This window comes from Pisolithus orientalis (assembly GCF_024613125.1).
Source record: "Pisolithus orientalis strain OTSU chromosome Unknown F5J12scaffold_42, whole genome shotgun sequence".
NCBI lineage: Eukaryota > Fungi > Basidiomycota > Agaricomycetes > Boletales > Pisolithaceae > Pisolithus > Pisolithus orientalis.
The window spans coordinates 130726-147732 of NW_026260823.1; the positions used below are offsets into that span (position 1 = coordinate 130726).

At 50.7% G+C, this 17007-nt stretch overlaps 7 protein-coding genes across 7 annotated transcripts; 1 reads left to right on the top strand and 6 right to left on the bottom strand.

Moving 5' to 3' along the window:
* The first annotated feature begins 492 nt into the window (after positions 1-492).
* F5J12DRAFT_856921 (uncharacterized protein) lies at positions 493-2201 on the top strand. The gene is made up of 2 exons (XM_051746721.1): positions 493-1484; positions 1588-2201. The coding sequence occupies exons 1-2, from the start codon at positions 850-852 to the stop codon at positions 1727-1729; spliced, it is 777 nt and encodes a 258-aa protein (XP_051596143.1). The 5' UTR covers positions 493-849; the 3' UTR covers positions 1730-2201.
* A 251-nt stretch (positions 2202-2452) lies between these two features.
* On the bottom strand, positions 2453-4161 carry F5J12DRAFT_856930 (uncharacterized protein). The gene is made up of 6 exons (XM_051746722.1): positions 3868-4161; positions 3616-3810; positions 3365-3551; positions 3178-3307; positions 2996-3114; positions 2453-2860 (listed from the first exon to the last, which is right to left on the bottom strand). The coding sequence occupies exons 2-6, from the start codon at positions 3764-3766 to the stop codon at positions 2620-2622; spliced, it is 828 nt and encodes a 275-aa protein (XP_051596144.1). The 5' UTR covers positions 3767-3810; positions 3868-4161; the 3' UTR covers positions 2453-2619.
* Positions 4162-4446: 285 nt separating this feature from the next.
* Positions 4447-6334, bottom strand: F5J12DRAFT_856936 (uncharacterized protein). The gene is made up of 9 exons (XM_051746723.1): positions 6121-6334; positions 5753-6035; positions 5683-5699; positions 5561-5644; positions 5251-5485; positions 5151-5181; positions 4986-5125; positions 4748-4895; positions 4447-4674 (listed from the first exon to the last, which is right to left on the bottom strand). The coding sequence occupies exons 2-9, from the start codon at positions 5862-5864 to the stop codon at positions 4533-4535; spliced, it is 909 nt and encodes a 302-aa protein (XP_051596145.1). The 5' UTR covers positions 5865-6035; positions 6121-6334; the 3' UTR covers positions 4447-4532.
* A 687-nt stretch (positions 6335-7021) lies between these two features.
* On the bottom strand, positions 7022-10366 carry F5J12DRAFT_413728 (major facilitator superfamily domain-containing protein). The gene is made up of 17 exons (XM_051739300.1): positions 10138-10366; positions 9918-10071; positions 9663-9790; positions 9465-9536; positions 9391-9408; positions 9273-9339; positions 9182-9190; positions 8968-9128; positions 8592-8912; positions 8387-8538; positions 8269-8327; positions 8106-8208; positions 8021-8055; positions 7750-7961; positions 7541-7690; positions 7235-7475; positions 7022-7179 (listed from the first exon to the last, which is right to left on the bottom strand). The coding sequence occupies exons 1-16, from the start codon at positions 10181-10183 to the stop codon at positions 7249-7251; spliced, it is 1914 nt and encodes a 637-aa protein (XP_051596146.1). The 5' UTR covers positions 10184-10366; the 3' UTR covers positions 7022-7179; positions 7235-7248.
* F5J12DRAFT_413686 (thioredoxin-like protein) lies at positions 10245-11805 on the bottom strand. Its single transcript, XM_051739299.1, has 2 exons — positions 10930-11805; positions 10245-10875 (listed from the first exon to the last, which is right to left on the bottom strand). Exons 1-2 carry the CDS (start codon positions 11554-11556, stop codon positions 10489-10491), a joined length of 1014 nt encoding a protein of 337 aa, XP_051596147.1. The 5' UTR covers positions 11557-11805; the 3' UTR covers positions 10245-10488.
* Positions 11806-12357: 552 nt separating this feature from the next.
* F5J12DRAFT_907249 (uncharacterized protein) lies at positions 12358-13582 on the bottom strand (the record flags this gene model as incomplete). Its single annotated transcript, XM_051748902.1, has 2 exons — positions 12358-12879; positions 12962-13582. 2 exons carry the CDS (start codon positions 13580-13582, stop codon positions 12358-12360), a joined length of 1143 nt encoding a protein of 380 aa, XP_051596148.1.
* Positions 13583-14765: 1183 nt separating this feature from the next.
* On the bottom strand, positions 14766-16915 carry F5J12DRAFT_726359 (glycoside hydrolase family 13 protein; the record flags this gene model as incomplete). The annotated part of the gene is made up of 11 exons (XM_051741715.1): positions 14766-14918; positions 14993-15220; positions 15279-15390; positions 15435-15483; positions 15540-15600; positions 15654-15853; positions 15909-15948; positions 16002-16287; positions 16333-16488; positions 16551-16753; positions 16814-16915. 11 exons carry the CDS (start codon positions 16913-16915, stop codon positions 14766-14768), a joined length of 1590 nt encoding a protein of 529 aa, XP_051596149.1.
* Positions 16916-17007: the final 92 nt, after the last annotated feature.

Here is a 17007-nt window from a genome sequence, read left to right on the forward strand (position 1 = left end):
CAAATAGCTGCTAACCATCAGCACATCGACCGCCAATGATCAAGTAACTCACGGATATGTTATCTTACTATGAATACCAACTAAACATGGACTCTATACGTCAGTATAATATGCTTGCTTACGAGGGCATATGGACTTGGAGATTATCTCCTCCCCCATTAATTTGTCGGAGACAGAAATGGCATAGCCACAACCAAATGTGTTTCCATGATCACTTGATGAACACCTTCAACAGGCACTGCAAGTACTGGCAGGGACCCTGCTGATCGCTCGCTAGGTGACCATGGATGATTCGATGATGATGGTAGCATCCCGCGCATTCCTAGCAGTGCATCGTACGTAGCACGATATGACTGGGTCACATTTAACACCCGTTCGTTGCATTCTGACAGGTCCTATGACATTTCGTCGGTAGTTCTTCACTCGACATCATACTGTACGTTTTCCCGTTGATGTGCGTTCATTTCTTGTTTTTATGTCTTCTCCAAGCAGGCTACTCTCAGTTAGTCCCTAGAACACCTCGGACCTCGCCCTCCGTTGGAGTGAGTAGTCGCAAGCTCTATTGAAAAATAGGTGAAAGTCATTTCTTGTAACTTCCTACCTGAGCGTCGCGTTCCGGTGTCCGTAACAACGGACGTGCTGTCATATTAACAGATCAGTCAAATCGAAGCGCCCTCGTGGTAAGAACGACACAGGTCGTTGATCTTCCGAGGACTTTTACTTATCTTCACCCCGACAATCGATCGCATAAGTAGCGACTGTTCACAATGCAGGAGCCCTGTCCCTCAAGGCCATCCCACACATTCCTTCCAGGGTGCAGGTCATCCTCGTATCACGGCATCCAAAGACATGTTCTTCCGCATCTTTCGGTTCAGGCGTAAACAACGTTCAGCTCCCCCGTCTACACCCCGTTCCGCAAAGGCGTCAACGTGCCCGGAGCCTTTGACTCCTCCGGAACATCCTGCATCCACTCCAGCACAGGAGCTGACGCCCGTCCCCCTCAGTCCTATCATTTTCGTTAGTCGGGATCCCAAACAAGCTGATACGTATGCTGGTCGTGTGCGCATTTCCGCAAACACCGGGTGCGGAATATTTTCTCCGCGTCCTGCGATATCTCGGAAGAAGAGACATGTGTCCTTCCTCGTCATGGGAGACGACGCTAAGGCGGGGCCCTCGTCGTCTCCACCGACTCCATATCCATTTCTTTCTTCGTTTCCCCCATCTTCATCCCGGTCAACTCGTGAATCATTTTCCTCGGTGTCGACGCTTGTCGACACCGAACGAGCCTCACCCAAACCCTCAGCGGCTGACGCCCTTGTCTGGGAGGATATACCCGATGAGAGGGTCCCAGGCACTGCCGAGGCGAATACGAATGCTGGTGCACAGGCCGAACTACCATCTTCACCCAGAAGAGAGAAACCAAGGGACAAGAGCCGTCACCTTTCGATGCTTCCGTCCCTCTCCAAGCGCTCCAAATCAATCCGGTTCTCTGTGCCGGTTCCTCCCCGTGGAGGATCGGCACCTCGGACTCCTTCCTATTCCATCCGGAACTTCCACTAATGTGCCGCTTCTTTCGCGTCGTACGAGTAGAAGGATCTCGGTGATCTCCACTACAAGTCTCTCGGGTTCAGCCAAGGCTAGCAAGTCGAAGAGAGCATCGAGATGGAGCCAACACGTGAATAGCCCAGAGACTCAGGAGGTGTTGAAGGCACTAAGTTACATGTCCTAAGGAACGGTGGCACCAAATGATCGACATTCTGGTATGTGGTATATGGGGAAAAAGTCGACATTTTCAATTTGTGGGGAGATGCCGAAAAACGAGATGGTATTTGCTGCTGAGCGAGAGGTTGGCGGGATACGTGGGAGACATACCAGTGCTTTTCGGTCGATGGTACGACGACGGAGCCAGAGTTGCTCGAAGATTTGGTGTTCCAGCCGTACAAGTATTCTATCCACACGTTCTTTTCTTCGTCTTTTTTTATCTTACAGTAGTCGCCTGTCTCGAAATTACTTGGAACTGATACTGTAAATTTCGGGCAGCAGTGCTCTGAGATCTTTAGTGCACAATACGGCGTAAAGCCTCATGGAATACGAAGAGCTGGATCCTACTTCGTACATAACAACTAGGAATCACTGGATATCGCCCATGGTGGATTTTCCTACCCGCAATCGTACTGCTGAGCGGCAGAGCATACAGAGAAGCATTAATGGCACACCTCTGAGTATGACGTGCGTGATGTGTGTATTTATCATGGTAATATCATCATTCTCTTCTTCGGTCAGCCCTACGAAATACTAGTAAAGTATGACCCACCTCCGCAATTGCACGCACTCCGGATATGTATTGGTAGCCACAAAAGGATCCAAGCACTCACTCACCAGATCAAACGGGATGCCGACTCGTCGACAAACACGAGCTAGTTGGGTTCTTCGCTGAATGCATCGCGTGTCGCACAGCCCTATATTCTTATTTCTGTCAATAATGAACATTGATATTGAATTTTGAATAGTGAACCTCCAAAAATACAGACCTAGGCGGCTACAACAACAAGGACGCAGGAAACAAGACGGAATAGAATAATGCTACACTCCCAACGCACAAGTACAGTAGAGATGTCGTCAAGCGAGTGACAACAATAATTGTGTTGCTGTGCCCAGCAACACCGTACTAGCCAATAGACGCGCCGCGAATGACGATGGGAGAGCACCGTCAACAAGTGGAACTGCCAATCCGATCGTCTGATTCAAGCAAACTGTTAAATTCGTATCGATGTTCGGCGGAAGGGGTGAATCCGTCATATTGGTATTGTTACTGAGCGTTACTGAATTGTTGTACCCATCCAGCGTTAGTACGACGCTACTTGCACGATAGTATTGAATGGCTTAGTCGGGATGTGGGGCAGTCGCAGAGCTCGCGTTAAAGGCTACTGGAGAGGAAGAGCTGGATGAAGAGAGGTAGTGCGAGCAGTTGGCGTCGATGGAATGAATAAGGGACACAATGGTGCTGTTGTCAGATAAGACATGAAATACGGTATTTGGGCTGGAAGTGTTGGATATAAACGTGGCTTCCACGAGGGGACCGCCGAAACGACTTGTATTATAGGCGTCCCCGTACTGCATGGAAAATAGTACCATCAACAAGAAAGACATGCAATCATACGCGTCGAAAGGAAATACCTCTGAACCATTGAGATAAGGTTGACTCTCTGCTGCAGTGTCAATCCACACGACTGGCCAGTACCAGAACGGGAAACCACGACCTGAAACACCGCGTCCTGTGATGCCCGGATATCCGCTTCCATAGGTTCTATTGGTCCACAGTTCGGGTCATAGACGACAGTCAGCGTTCAGGAAGATTGGTTACCTGCTGCCGAATATCTGGTCCCTCGTTCCCCCACCAGCACTCCGCCTGGCGAACAACTCATCGGGGGGGATCACGATGGACTCTCCACCGCCATATCCATAAGCAGTCGCACTACTCTTCCCGAGACTTCCGGACGAACTCGACGAAGACGAAAGAGGAACCGAACTTAGTTTGCCAGTCGAAGTACCTGAGGACAGAGAAACTATCCTTAGGGAAACGTTAATCGGTGGAACTTCCGCTCGGACTCTTACCACCACTGCCAGAACTTTCGCTTTCTCCCGGGCCCTTCAAACCGCCCGCACCCGCACCCTCACCAGCACCAGCACCAGCACCGATACCACCTTCGCCACCGACTGCAACTGCTCCACGCCGGGCCCTACGTGAAATGAAGGGAACGTGCATGGAAATAAAGAAAATGAGGGGAGTGAATTGCTTCGGAGGGGGTTCTGGGTAAAAGGAGTCCATTATAAATGTCAGTGCGCACTCGTGCTGTATGACCATACTTCAGGAGATCACGAGTGGCAGTGGCTGATGCCAAAGCCCTCCAGGCGCCCCTCCGGCAGTACCATCTCCGACTCCCGCGCCAGTGGAGGGCTCAGGGAGGACAGAACAAAAAAATTTCAGACCTAGACCCGGAAGCATCCAGGAATATGCCGATCGATTAGAACCCCCCGAAGCTTACCTACCTCAGCACAGTGGCATGCTGATAAGAAACGGCAGACGAGCCTGCAGCATCCGTTCACAGTATGTATAATTCCGAGTTGCGCCAGAATACTTGAGGTATCGCTCGTACTGGCATTATATTTTTCCAGGCCCCACAGCACACCACAGGCTGCGGGAGCGCCCTTCACACCGCACGTGTGGTGACGGTCAACGAAGGTATGCCTACTGCATCCGTGTCCCGGTAAGCTGCGACATTGAATGGCGAGTGGATAGAGCGCTTTGATAATCTGCTTTATGGCTAGTAGTGCATCACACTCATCACCGTGTGTTGTACTATCCTGTCAGTTCGGAAGTCCATGGTCTTCACTATCTGCGTCGTGACAGTACTAATCCCAATCCTTCCAAGTTACCTCGGATTGTAGAACTTGAAGACAATGGCAGTTGGTCTGAAATGATTGCTCAAGACATACTGGTACAAGTTCAATAGGTATGCTATGCGTATCTCTTACTGTTCTTCCTTGGACTCCGATCCCTCTTCAGACTTGTGCTTTCGACGTATGATAACATAGTTATCAGCGTCTTCGCCGGCAGGGATAGCTTCGATGTCACCCTTCACTACACCAGAACGCTCGGGTGTGAAGTAATTTCTGTAGTGCGTAAGAGGAGAGTCAGTAATTCAAGCAGAGCGATCACAGGTATGCAAGTGAGGAAATTGCTAACCTTTCAGCTCGGATCATGTACAGATCGTGTGAGAGAAGTCCGTGCCCAGCTACAGGACCATAATACGATGTGCCTGCTAGTGAGCCGATGATGCACGTCCCCACGAGAAGGGAAAGGTAGAAACGGTACTGCGAGTACCATACCGGCGCTATGAATCGCAGGACACGACAAATAAGAAAAAGCAAGTTGTCAGCCATCCCCATCATCCCTAAGCGATTATACCGTATTGAAAACTCACTCCATCCCCAAGCGGTGGCCCTGTTATCGGAGTACCACAAACCCACGAATCCAAGCCACTGGCAAAGCAGGGCTGTCGTAGGCTGTAGCGTGATTGTAGACCATGCAACGATGGCCGGGGCCACTCCGAGGCAAAGGCGTCTAGTAGCCTTTGTACCCCCCATACTCAGCTATCTCCATACCCCAGTGCAGTGCGCCTGAAGGTAGAGATGTCCAATAAGCAACGCTTGGATAAAATTAATATTATCACACGAGGAAAGTCGCACCTAGGAAAGATAGCAGCACGGCGCCGTAATGGACTTGGAAGTTAAGAGCTTGATCAAGAACGGTGAGCGCGACACCTGGATCGAGATTCGTAGCTAGTCCCAACGTAGCCAGTCCCGCCTGGTGGGCAAGGTACACGGTCGTCCCTGCAGATGCGATGTACGGCAAACCACCAGCAAGACCCATAACAAACACCGGAGTGGGCACCTTGACCGCAACAGCACCCGTAATTCCAAACTGTTAAAGTGACACGATATGAGCCGTTTCATCGTAACAAACCGAACCATGCGTCCATGCTTAAGGTGTACTTACGAAAGAGTCAACTTTAGGTTTCACAGTGTCGACAGTGAACACGCCGCCCGCAATCTCGCGCTGCCCAATCAGTAAGCGAGTTCCCTAATTCCTCCTTCACAGTTCTGCGTAGCATGCTCGACGGATTGACTACCGGGTCCTTCCTGAGACAGAGCTGGCAGCGAAGCGCGCGTGCACTCGAGAAAGGGCCACCACCAGTCGCTACAAGACCGATTGTCCCGGGGACGCGCCCTGGACGTTCGAGCGAGATTGGAGAATTGCGCAACGCAAATGGACGTGCAAGACAGACAAGTCGCTTGTACATCGTTTGCAATGAAGCTAGCTAGCCTGGCGCGAGGCTGTCTTATGTGCGTTGGGCGCAACCACCTCAGGTATGACGTCATAGCCACCCTATGTGGTCAGAGCTCCAAGTGGGGGATGAGTGCCTTGTGACGTCCCGGATACTGAAGCAGTGAAGAATTATTCAGAGCGTTCGCTAGCGGACTCCAAATCAGTCCTGGATGCTCCATCTTGGAGGAAAGGGTTTGGCGGCGTGGCGCACTGCAACGTCATACACTAACCGACAGACTCGAGACAAAGTTGAAATGCTCGTCAATGTGTTCTGAACCTTGGCCATGCATGCTGACCTCCCTTGACGCTCTTGAACCCGGAAAATATCGGTCGGAAAAGTCGTGATAGGAGCACGGGCATTTCTTTCGATCACAATCGTTCCACGTGGCTGAGGTCGGCGGTCCTGGTTAATCACAAGGGCAGCCGACAATATGTAAGTCCGCACATTTGTCCACTTTTTTTTTCGGGGTTGCGTGAGGGTTCACAAGGCAGTGGTCCGAGCACGACGTGGCGCGGTGCGCACAGAGGTTACGCACGGCCGTATGCGGCTTACCTGGAAAGATATGATGAAAGGGACTGCACTGTGTTGAAAAAAACAACGTTCTAAGCAGTTGGGAAATCATGAAATATTTTACTATTACTATTCAGAACGGCGGGCAGCAATTGAAGTACGATCGCCGAGCGCGGGATCGACAAATCTGAGTGATAAAGGTCATGGTTCTCGAATGGGCTTTCGGTATTCGGCGGCGGTATGTATGTGGGCCACTGACCCAGGAAGAGCTCAGGGTACTGGAATCTGCCACACGGCACACCCACTCACACCATTTCCCGCGCTCGATTGAAAAAAAAAATATATATATATACAAAACGACAAGGTCCTCACCCTTTAAACGGCATAGTCATATAGGCACGCATGGTCACCGTATCTGCTTCACGAGCCTAGTTATCGGATCCCCCTAGGAGTGTGAACGAGTGTGCTGCTTGTTATCGGTAATCAGAACACATTGACAGGTACCTCCTTTTTCCAGCGGGCACACTGCGCACATCGCAATCACCTGCTTTGGTAGCCATGGGAAGTGGAAGGGTTTTGTCTTCGCGGCTGCTCTAGAACGGAGGCCTGAAGTCGAGCACCGCTTCACGCAGTACCAGAGCGAATTATTAAGATTCGAACGGAGTCACATCACAAGGCACGAAAGACACTGTGCGCTCCCACCAGGACCCTGCTTACAGCACCAGCAGCTCAGTGGTGCAGAATAGTAAGACCAACGTGCGTTCCACCATTTTGGGATCTGTGCACAAGGTTAGCGCCACCAGAAAACCAAGAAAAATGTGTCCATCGCTTACCAAAACTAATCTACTTATGGGGCGGGATCTCCCATTCGTGACGTATCCCCCCCATTGACGTTGCGAGTCTCATTGCTCCCGACTTCCGTTTCCACCGACTTCCGCCCATCCAGGTCAGCAGCGTCGACGGCGTTCTGCTTATCTCCCAGGTACCAGTTTGGCATCCCCAGTGCAAGCAGCATGGGTAGTACGCTGACGACGACGGCAGCAATCACCATTACTTTCATCGTGTCGTCGTACGCTATCATCATTTTTTCCATGTGCAACGGTGATTATATGCTAGAAAACAAGGGTTGTCATGCGTACCTTGTATGGCGCCTTCACGGACGGGGTTCCCGCGCGGCAACGACGTGACCGAGGTAATACTGCCGTACAAGTCGGCACGCTGCACGTCCGTCAACCATGGCAAATATTTCTCCAGATTACGAGGCATTGTGTTGGACCATATGGCCCCGGCTTATCATATGACGCGTCATCTCTCTCCAAAATCTTATAGCCAGGCACAAGGTACCTACCGCATGCATTCCCGGCGGCGCCACCAATCTCCGTCAACAATAAGACGAGTGCAGTGATAATTGCGACGTCCGCGTGCGTTACGGATGCTTGGGCACCGACCTGGGAAGAGACCGCCGCGAGGCCACCACCCAGCCCTTGCAAGATCTGGGTAGCGACGAGTTCAGCGTCAGAGCTATTCGCACCTCGAGAGTAGATCATCATCGTGACACCGCTGCAGACCGAGGTAAGAACGGCAGACACGGCCCATCATATAGTTTAAGAGCAGCTCACGCGAAGCGCACGATCAACCCGGTGATAAGTACATACTGCAAAATGTGAGACTACCGCACGGCGAATTGGCGGCGAGGAATCGGACCTTGTAGCGATGGAAATAACGCATACATATACCGGCAATGATACCGGAGAACGTTAGCGCGACAGACTGGGCCTGCATGAAGTATGTCGCGTTGACTAATGACCTAAGACAGGAATCAGTACATCGGTGACTCGCGTAACATTAATTGGAACGGAACACGTACCACGGCTTTACAACCAGTACAAACGAGTACAAGTAGGTATAAGTGAGATAGAACGACATCTGGCGTGGACATTTGACCTAAGCCATAGACCAGAAGTGAGTGCAACGATGACACTCACGAAGTCAAAAAATCCGATGAGTGCTGCAATAATGACGCTTGTATTCCTCATGAAACGAGGCGCGAAAACAGGGATCTTCGCGACACGGATGTCCCAATACGCGAAGATCCCAAGTAGAACCACTCCAACAATCAACATAGCGATGATCGGCCCTAACCCTCGCCAGTCATTTACATTTCGATGGAAACAGCGGGCTTAGTCGTACCACTTCTCAGCGATCCACTGACAGACATGGTAAGCGGGAGCAGGATCAAGGAGATCGCCGCTCCAAGTAGGATGAGTCCCACGAGATCAAGTTGCTCTGCTATCCGCTGGAACCGTTGCTTCAGGATATCATAGCTAAACTGGCGGGTGTCCTTTGAACTTCGCGTTGTCTGGGAATAGCGGGACAGAGACCTGGCTCGAGATCGTGTTCTGCTCAAGAGCGAGTCCACCAGCGCCAATTTCTTGGCCTTACGTTCGCCCCACAACAGGGTAGTGATGAGCGGAGCGAGCACAAGGGGCATCAGGATAGCAAACATGCCGTCTGTGTATCATATTCATGAGAGCTTGATAAACACAGGGTACGCTCGGCAACTCACATCCCCACCTCCATCCTAGATGCTCGATTACGGCTGAAGAAATATTAGGTCCTACAAATGCATTTATAATGAACGGCGTAGAGGCGAGCGATACAACGAGTCCTCTCCAGGTCAATGTGGTAATATCAGCAATTACAATCTGTGTGAGTAGTTGCAGTCCACTAAACATCCGGCAGTCAGGAACTGCAGCAGCGTAGGGACAATGCTAACGCACGTATTTCCGCTGTGATGACCAACGGGACACCATCGTCCGTGTATGTCATGTTAGCAGCGCGAGATGAAGGAATCAATTAACGATGACGGACATGGCGTAAAGAATAATGCCGCCTGCTATCACACCTACGCTCGGTGCTGAGGCAATAACGGAATAACCTGTGAGAAACGATTTAGCGCCCATAAGAAGGCGGCCTGGACCATCCCCACCTAGAGCGTAGAAGCATACTGGGGTTCCATAATGAGACACCCGAGCGTTGAGACAAACCAGTATGCGCACTCACGAACAGTTACATATGCCGTTCCACGGGAGGAGACATCTGCTATCTTTGCAATGACAGGTTTTCCGACGGCGACTGTACGAAAGCAACAATATGTCAGCAATGCCGCAAGGTTCGCTTTACAAAGTTTTGCAAATCGCTCGCGTCGGCCGAACCATCGCTACGCGGCGACAGCAGAGCAGTGTGGACACGTTTTCGCACCTATGAGTGACTGTACAACGGTAATGGCACCTATAAGGCTATGTTCTCCGAAGCTCGAGGTGGCGAAGGTGAGATAGGCGGGTGTCGTGGAAGAATCGAGTGCATAAACGAACGACGCGAGTGCAAGACTGGCACAAGCCAAGACACGAGCGTATTGAACAGAGTGGGTCGCAGTCATCGTGTTAGGATCACACGACGTTCCGGGAACATGGCTGGTGAGACGAGAGAGAAGCAGAGCGGATAAACGGTACACGCCTTGCGAACAGAACCCATCGTGAATACCGTCCGTACACCTGCAAAGCAGCCTCAACCTTTTTTACGCCAACGTGTGCTTCTTCCTCTAGCTCTACAATGGATATAGTATCGTCGCCCACTTCTGACGAGTGTGATAGCATATCCTCGTCTCCACCTGCGTGTTCGTTGTTACAATTCAGCGTCACCAGAGTCGTCCATGAGTGCTGTAAGCTACGCTCACTGTCAGAAGGTTCAATCGGGAGGCGCCTGTAGCCTCCGAGCATCATGAAGACGAGTCTGAGGGAAGGAAGCGCTGACTACCGAAAGCGGTGACTTTTATCAGATAAGGATCTTCTGACAAGCGGTGCCAGTAATGTACGAGACTAATACGTATACACACGGGGAAGTGAAAATCTGACCATTACCTTGGAGCACTGTTCTCTTCGTCGCTCCAGATCAAATCTTCATCGTCTTCTACATTTCCAGCACTCCACAGCGCAGGCAGACCGCGCGACGAACTAGATATAACATGGTGTCTGCGATTCATGTGTATGTAGTCAGAGACACGCCAGACAACCAGATCCTTAGGAACCTACCGTGCAAGCAGATCGTCCACGCCCGCCTTTCCAGCCTCCCAATCAACCCGTACCCAGTTATGCACGAGTTGACCGTCCCGATAGACAAGTAGAGTAGGTAGCATGTCCGTGTCCACTTCTACTTCCTCGTTCTCCTCTTCATCATCATAGTAAGGTGTCTTTTCATCTGTATCCTCATCGTTACCAAAAACTTCGTCTTCATCGTTATCAACATATCGACCGGGCATCGCCTGTTGCCTCGAATATGACTTATGAGACCTCGGCGCCAGTCCTTTAGATGCAAACCCGAGAGCAGCAGCGCGGGCACGTAAGAACTTGGTCTGAGGATACATCCGTGCCAGCCTCGCCAACGTATCGTCGAGGTCATAACACCTGTCCAGTGACTAGAAACGTGTCAATCCTACATGCATCCGCACGAAAAGAGAGGTCCTGCTTACAGGGTCATACAAATGCACGACGACCCAAACACCACTGTCCTCTCTTTCAACGGCCCCAACGAACCCCGCCTTGCCCACCTCCCTCAAATGTCCAAACCGCCCATCCTTGGCACGCCCTAACACATCCCGCCTCACCTTCTTCTCTTCCTCCTCCAGCCCTTCCAACTCACGACGCTCCCGCTCCTCCTCCAAATAAGTCATCCCACCCAAGTTAGCCTTTTCCATCCGTCTTCGCAGAGCATCTATCTCCCGCTGGCGTTGCGCAGCTTTGATCTGCTGTGCCTCCCGTTCGTCCCTGATTACACCCTTCACACCCGTCCTCCCAGGAGCCATCCCGATCGATTCGCGTGGCACACCGTCCATCTGTCCACTACGACGCTTCCCGACCCAAGCATTCCCTCCTTGATTATCACCATCAAAGCCGAAGTTCTCAGTATCAGAGTCGTCCGACGAGTTGGATGCAAACGAGATAGTGGGCGATGTGGATCGTTCTGGCGAGGACGAGCGCGACAATCCTTCGAAAAGTTTCCCCGAGTGGACGAGGTACTCGATAGTCGGCGTCCTATAGACGCAGGGTGCACATGCATATTTTCGTACATGTCGTGAGCGTGAGCGGGCGTAGTGCATTCAACATACGTGTATACATAGGGATCACCCTATAAGCGAGCATACACCTGAGCATGGAGAAACGTACCATTTTTCTTGTGTTGAACGTGCGCTGGTAGTAGCGAATGCAAATTTGCAGGAGCTTTGTCCAACAAACGGTCGTCGTCGTCGTCCGACCTTGATCGGATCAGGATGGTCCCGGATGTGCTATTAGTCTACTTATTTTACGTTCGTCGATCTAGGCGGTTGAAACTTGACGTACTCGAGATCAGCAGACTCAATATCAGGTTCAATAATCAACCACTTGGCTCAATGGTACCCATCAGAAGTATATACAACCAATAGCAGCTAAGACAAACTACGAACAAAATGCAAGGGGGAAAAAAGACACAATAAAACTGTCGAGGACCCGAAATTCCTTATCCCCTAACAGTCCATTTTATACCCACTAAAAATGGACAATGGGACATAGGTGAGCATAGGTCCTGACAAAAGCGCATGGGTGAAAAAGTCATGAAGACAAACGCGAGAGACGAAAGGAAAAGGAAAAGGAGCGGACAGCTTTAGATTAAAGCCCAACGGTATAGTGAGGTAAGATGTGAAATAGTAGTGATGGCGAGAGATGCATATGTCGATGGATACAGTGATGAACGACTAGGGGATGAAATATACAGTTAGGCAAGGGACGAGAGCGAGCGAAGAAAATATGAGAACGAAATGCGAGAAGGATGGCCAGAAACGGTGTTAGGGAGAACGAAGCTTGAAATGAAAATGCAAGTGAGGTGATTCTGAAAGGAAATGTGACACGACTATAGTATTGCATTACGCTGCTACAAGTCCCGCACGCTTGAGATCGCGAACGGTGATATTGACACCGCGATAATCCTCAAGCCAGACTTGACGTTGTCCGCAGCGAGCAAGTACATTGGCCCAGAATTTCAGAACCCTAATTTCAGGGCGGCGACCAGAACGCATAGTATGCGAGGTACGACTGAGGTCCCGGATATAGCGCAAAGAGGGAAAGGCATCGTTGAAAAGTAGAGAAGAGATCTGTTCCAGAAGTGGGAAGAATGGCGCGTCGTCTTCGGGGTCCGCGGGGAATGCAGCAGCATCGTCGATAAGACGCTTGTCAATGTCACGGATTCCGATAAATCGCAAGTGGCGATGGGCAGGAAGCAAAATATGTGGTGCGATCCAGTCTGGATTCCTCCAGTTCCACTCTGCATCAGCAGAACAAATAAACTCTTTCAAATTCGGGCACCAGTCACCAAGTGGTATCTGTTGTATGGGACGCGGAGTGAGAGAGAGATTGTGCTCCACGATAAGCGACGAGGAATGTCCAAGCTCCAAGCTGTTCAATCTTCGAGCCATGAGCCTCGAAGAAGTTGGCAAAGCCTTGGCCAGCGTAGCCAAAATCGGAAGAAACGACGGAAACATTGCGCAAATTGGGCATCTTCCAAGATGCGAGGACGGCGAAGGTGGTGTTATCCAAAGTCAACTTCAACGACTGCAAAACGGGAAGGGAAACGACGGGCGTCGTACGGGTAGGAGTGCGACTCGAAACAGGAACGCTGGTTGAAGATAGCTCCAGGTATTCAAGGTTTCTTGCAGTCTGCTTGAGCATCGGGGACATGTGATATGGAAAGGGGAGGTCGCTGTAGTTGGTTAGCGACAGTCGACGGAGTTTGCTGTTCGGGACTGCAAGGGCAGAGACGAGGTGTTCGGGCGAGCACCGGACGTCGCTGAACTCCTGGTAACGCGTACACCGCACCGCATGATGATCCGAATAGATGACTAGGTGAGGTGCATAGTCAAGGATGGTTCGAATATCATCCGTTGCACAGCGCTTCAATGCTGGAGTCTCCATATGAAGCCTACGAATCCACCGACCACTGGACAGCTTTCCATTGACGAACTGAGTCAGCAAAGTGAGAGCGAGCGCCTTGGCCTGACTCGCACGGCTAATCCAAACGAACTCATAGAGAAATTCCTGCATGTGTTTGTTCCACGCTTTGCTAACGAGGGCGAGGTCCCTTTTGACGCGCATCGCGGCAAAGTATTCCTCGACATCACAGGGTGTCTCCAGGAACGAGAGGCCGACGGAGATGTCAAGAGGATCTGGGGACATGGCGGTGGCTTCGCGGAGTATGAGCAGCCATAATTCAGTAGGAAGATATGGCAGATCGTGCGCTGGAGAATGTGAATACCGACGTATCGCAGTACCGAGAGTGCGGCAAGACCTAGATGATGGGAAACTTTGTCACACAACGGCTCTTCAGGTAAAATGTGCGTAGGGACAAGCGTGTCTAAGAAAACGATCACTCACCGTTTCGGACGTATTTTTGCAGAGATCGACTGTACGGCGTGTTGGATGCGGGTGAGAAGGTGGGTGTCCTCGACGGGTTGCATCTTGAAGCTTAAAAAAACGGAACTTGCATTCAAAAACAAGAGGGAAAAAACGAAAAAGAAAGACACGACAGACGATCGACGTCGACAGAACAAAGAAAATAAGGCGAGTCGGTGGACTGGGGCTGCGTGGAAGATGCGATGCTTGCTGGTCGCTGCCCAGGTGAAGTAAAATAACAGCTCGCCCGTCGAAGTCGTTCTCACGGTGACAGTCGCTCACAATACCCAAGCACAGTTACCATTACGCTATTAATATAAGCACGCGGTCGTACAAGAATGTACATAATTGATTCTGTCTTCCGCGCTGACGGCCTTCGATCCGTCAGCGGGGCGGACAAAGCGCCGAGCCATCTTCCCAGTCAATCGCGGAGATGGACTCGTTCAAATTCGTCTCCATCGTTGGAGGGTATTTCTATGCGCTATACCCGACCAACGAATATATTTGTGGGTTAACCACTGGGTTGGTTCGCCATCTCTCCCAGTGTGATGCTGACCTTCCCACCATTGAATTCGGTCGACCCCGATACCGGGATCGTGTTGGCATTCTTGAAACTTCCAGATTTGCTAAGGGAATGGGCGATGTCGTCTTCATTAGTTTTGGACCCCGTGATCGGGAAGTAATATTGATATATAAAGAACGAATCAATTCCACGCGAGTTAGAGCGGCGTGTGGAGCTGTCCTTGTAGTACTTGTTCTATCTGGCTCTAGTGGGTATCAGCAACGAGTCCATCTCTAGCGTGATGTACAGCTGTAATTAGTAGGATGTATCCTGTGAAAGTGATTTGTTACAGTATGACAGGCTTCCATGTCTTGTTAGGATTGTCTACGCAAAACTGGCAGTCAACCCCAAAGATATAAATGGAACAGCTATCAGCGACCACAAGGTCGAATAGTCAACTTGCCGGGTCACACGGTTTGAACGGACCTGTGGACAAAGTTCTGGAGACCCCTTGACTACCGATACGGGCATCAGGACCTACATATGTACGTAGAAGCATCAGTCAGCAGGAGCTCCACACAATTGTCTTGCGAAATGGAAGCGATATGCACCTTTGGCATCCCATTGGTAGAAACGATGTCCACGCCCCCATTCTCCGCGGACAAGTGCTCCCGACAAGTCAACACATCCACTAAATGCTCTCGGCTTCTAAACACCGACTGCGTGACATTCCAGTGCACGAATGACGAGATTTTTTGACCAACGTTGGTAAATAGGGAGAGCATAGGTGGTTTGGACACAGAAAGTGTGTGTCCATCTGCACCGCGGAAGAACTTCACCTGTTGACGTATGGTTAACATGGGAGACGCCGTGTAACTGAAGCGCCGAAGCAATTACTGGTGTTGTCAGGAAATAATCCCCTGAACTAGTCGCAGCTTTGCGAGCCAAATTGAGTGACGTGATCATCTTATAATAAGGATGTGAAGTATTGTAACCTGCACGCCAAAGCCTACCAGACATGAGCAGCAGCGCAGAGTATGAGTGCAGACCTACGGCTCACGGTTGTTTGGAACCTCTCCTCCAGAGAGCCCCTGTTCTTGTCCTACATACTTCACGATAAGCGCATGCAGTAGACTCCACGGCTCAATATAGCATTACCGTAATAGAGAATGGGAATACCGTCATAGATAAACGGCCAGACTATCGCATTAGCCCTAAGCTACTCCATCATGTCAGACCGGAGTGCCACAGACAGGGAATACTGATACGTACCGCAGAATCGTTTGTAATTGCACCGAAACGAGGTTGGTCGTGGTTCTCGAGGAAGGCACCAGTCATAAATGCTCCACTCTCATACGACTTCTGCGAGTCCGTGACAGTGTCCACCAAGCTCGATAGGTTCCCTTGAGGGGAAGAAAATGCTGCTACCAACTTAAACCACGCAGGGTAGTCCAACACCGCATCCATCACCTCTGTTTCGGAGCTGATTTGTGTCGTTCAAGCCACACTACCAATGTAGAAGCTTACCTGTGTAAGGACTCGTATGGTTGGTACTGTTAGAGATTACCTACCGGAAGCTAGGTCATCCCAGCATCTCAGACCCGAAAGAATCCTGCCTACCTCACCCATCGTGAACACCCCCGCCTGATTCGTGAAGGTCCGCCAGAAACTCTGAGAGACATACTTCACGGTACTCAAGCGTAACCCGTCGACTCCGATATCCGAGATGACTTTGCTGATCCACTGGCTCAGCACTCCAGCGACACCAGCGTCCTCCGTGTTCACGTCCGCCCATGGCATGGTTTCGTTCCCGAGCCAGCACTGTTCCACTTCTGTTTGGTTCGAGTAATCACCAACCCAGCACGGTTTGTGGAAGTATGAGACGTCAGTGAAGGGCGCCACCCCACTGGAGAAATTCTTTGGGTTAGCACCGGCCTGTTCTAAGCTGAACGCTGTCGTATTAATCGGAGTTGCAGGAACCATATGGTTAACGACGATGTCCAGCATAAGGTACATGCCCCTCGAATGAAGAGATGCACTGAGGTTTTTGAGATCATCGACCATTCCAAAATGTGCATTATAGGAAGTCAGATTCTGAGGCCAGTACCTGTGTGAGGGGATGACAGTCTCAGTGCACCTCTTGTGTATCACGCAAGAATGTGTACTTACCCGTGATAGGCCTCGCCAAACGGCGTGAATCCTTCGACATTAGTAAAGGGTGGTGAGATCCAAACGGCATCGAATCCCATCCCTTGGATATAATCTAGATGTTCGGTAATGCCTTGCCAAGTTCCACCACAGTACCGCAAAGCAGTTGGATCGCAAGACGTATTGTATCTCGTGCCGCTAAGCGCAAACCTGTCAGTTACGATCTGTAGTAGGAGACGGTCAGTGTCTCCTTGTTGATGTGGTTACCCGGTTGTAAGATAGACCTGGTAAATAGAGCGCGACCTCCATTTCTGCGCATTTGCTGCAAGGGTTTCGAAACAGCAGAAAGAAAAGAGTATCCAAATCAAAAGAAGGATTCGGTCCATCGTGCAAAAAGAAAAAATGATGACCGTCATGCAGCCGCAGCAGCAAAACTTTGGAGCATTGGTGCTGGATAGATAGAACAAATGGGGAGCTC

Bases quoted from the DNA above. Each gene is read 5' to 3' on its own strand.
- F5J12DRAFT_856921 (XM_051746721.1), top strand. From the start codon at position 850: ATGTTCTTCCGCATCTTTCGGTTCAGGCGTAAACAACGTTCAGCTCCC. The intron at 1,485-1,587 runs GTTCTCTGTGCC...GCGTCGTACGAG, and splicing joins AAGCGCTCCAAATCAATCCG to TAGAAGGATCTCGGTGATCT.
- F5J12DRAFT_856930 (XM_051746722.1), bottom strand. From the start codon at position 3,766: ATGCACGTTCCCTTCATTTCACGTAGGGCCCGGCGTGGAGCAGTTGCA. The intron at 3,552-3,615 runs GTAAGAGTCCGA...CTCTGTCCTCAG, and splicing joins CGAAAGTTCTGGCAGTGGTG to GTACTTCGACTGGCAAACTA. The intron at 2,861-2,995 runs GTCCCTTATTCA...CTATCGTGCAAG, and splicing joins TCTGACAACAGCACCATTGT to TAGCGTCGTACTAACGCTGG.
- F5J12DRAFT_856936 (XM_051746723.1), bottom strand. From the start codon at position 5,864: ATGTACAAGCGACTTGTCTGTCTTGCACGTCCATTTGCGTTGCGCAAT. The intron at 5,182-5,250 runs GTGCGACTTTCC...CTCTACCTTCAG, and splicing joins CGTGCTGCTATCTTTCCTAG to GCGCACTGCACTGGGGTATG. The intron at 5,126-5,150 runs GTATGGGGGGTA...AAAGGCTACTAG, and splicing joins TGGGGTATGGAGATAGCTGA to ACGCCTTTGCCTCGGAGTGG.
- F5J12DRAFT_413728 (XM_051739300.1), bottom strand. From the start codon at position 10,183: ATGATGCTCGGAGGCTACAGGCGCCTCCCGATTGAACCTTCTGACA. The intron at 8,328-8,386 runs GTGAGTGTCATC...TGTCCACGCCAG, and splicing joins TCATCGGATTTTTTGACTTC to ATGTCGTTCTATCTCACTTA. The intron at 7,962-8,020 runs GTGAGCTGCTCT...CTCGGTCTGCAG, and splicing joins GGGTTGATCGTGCGCTTCGC to CGGTGTCACGATGATGATCT.
- F5J12DRAFT_413686 (XM_051739299.1), bottom strand. From the start codon at position 11,556: ATGCACTACGCCCGCTCACGCTCACGACATGTACGAAAATATGCATGT. The intron at 10,876-10,929 runs GTAAGCAGGACC...ACACGTTTCTAG, and splicing joins TCGTGCATTTGTATGACCCT to TCACTGGACAGGTGTTATGA.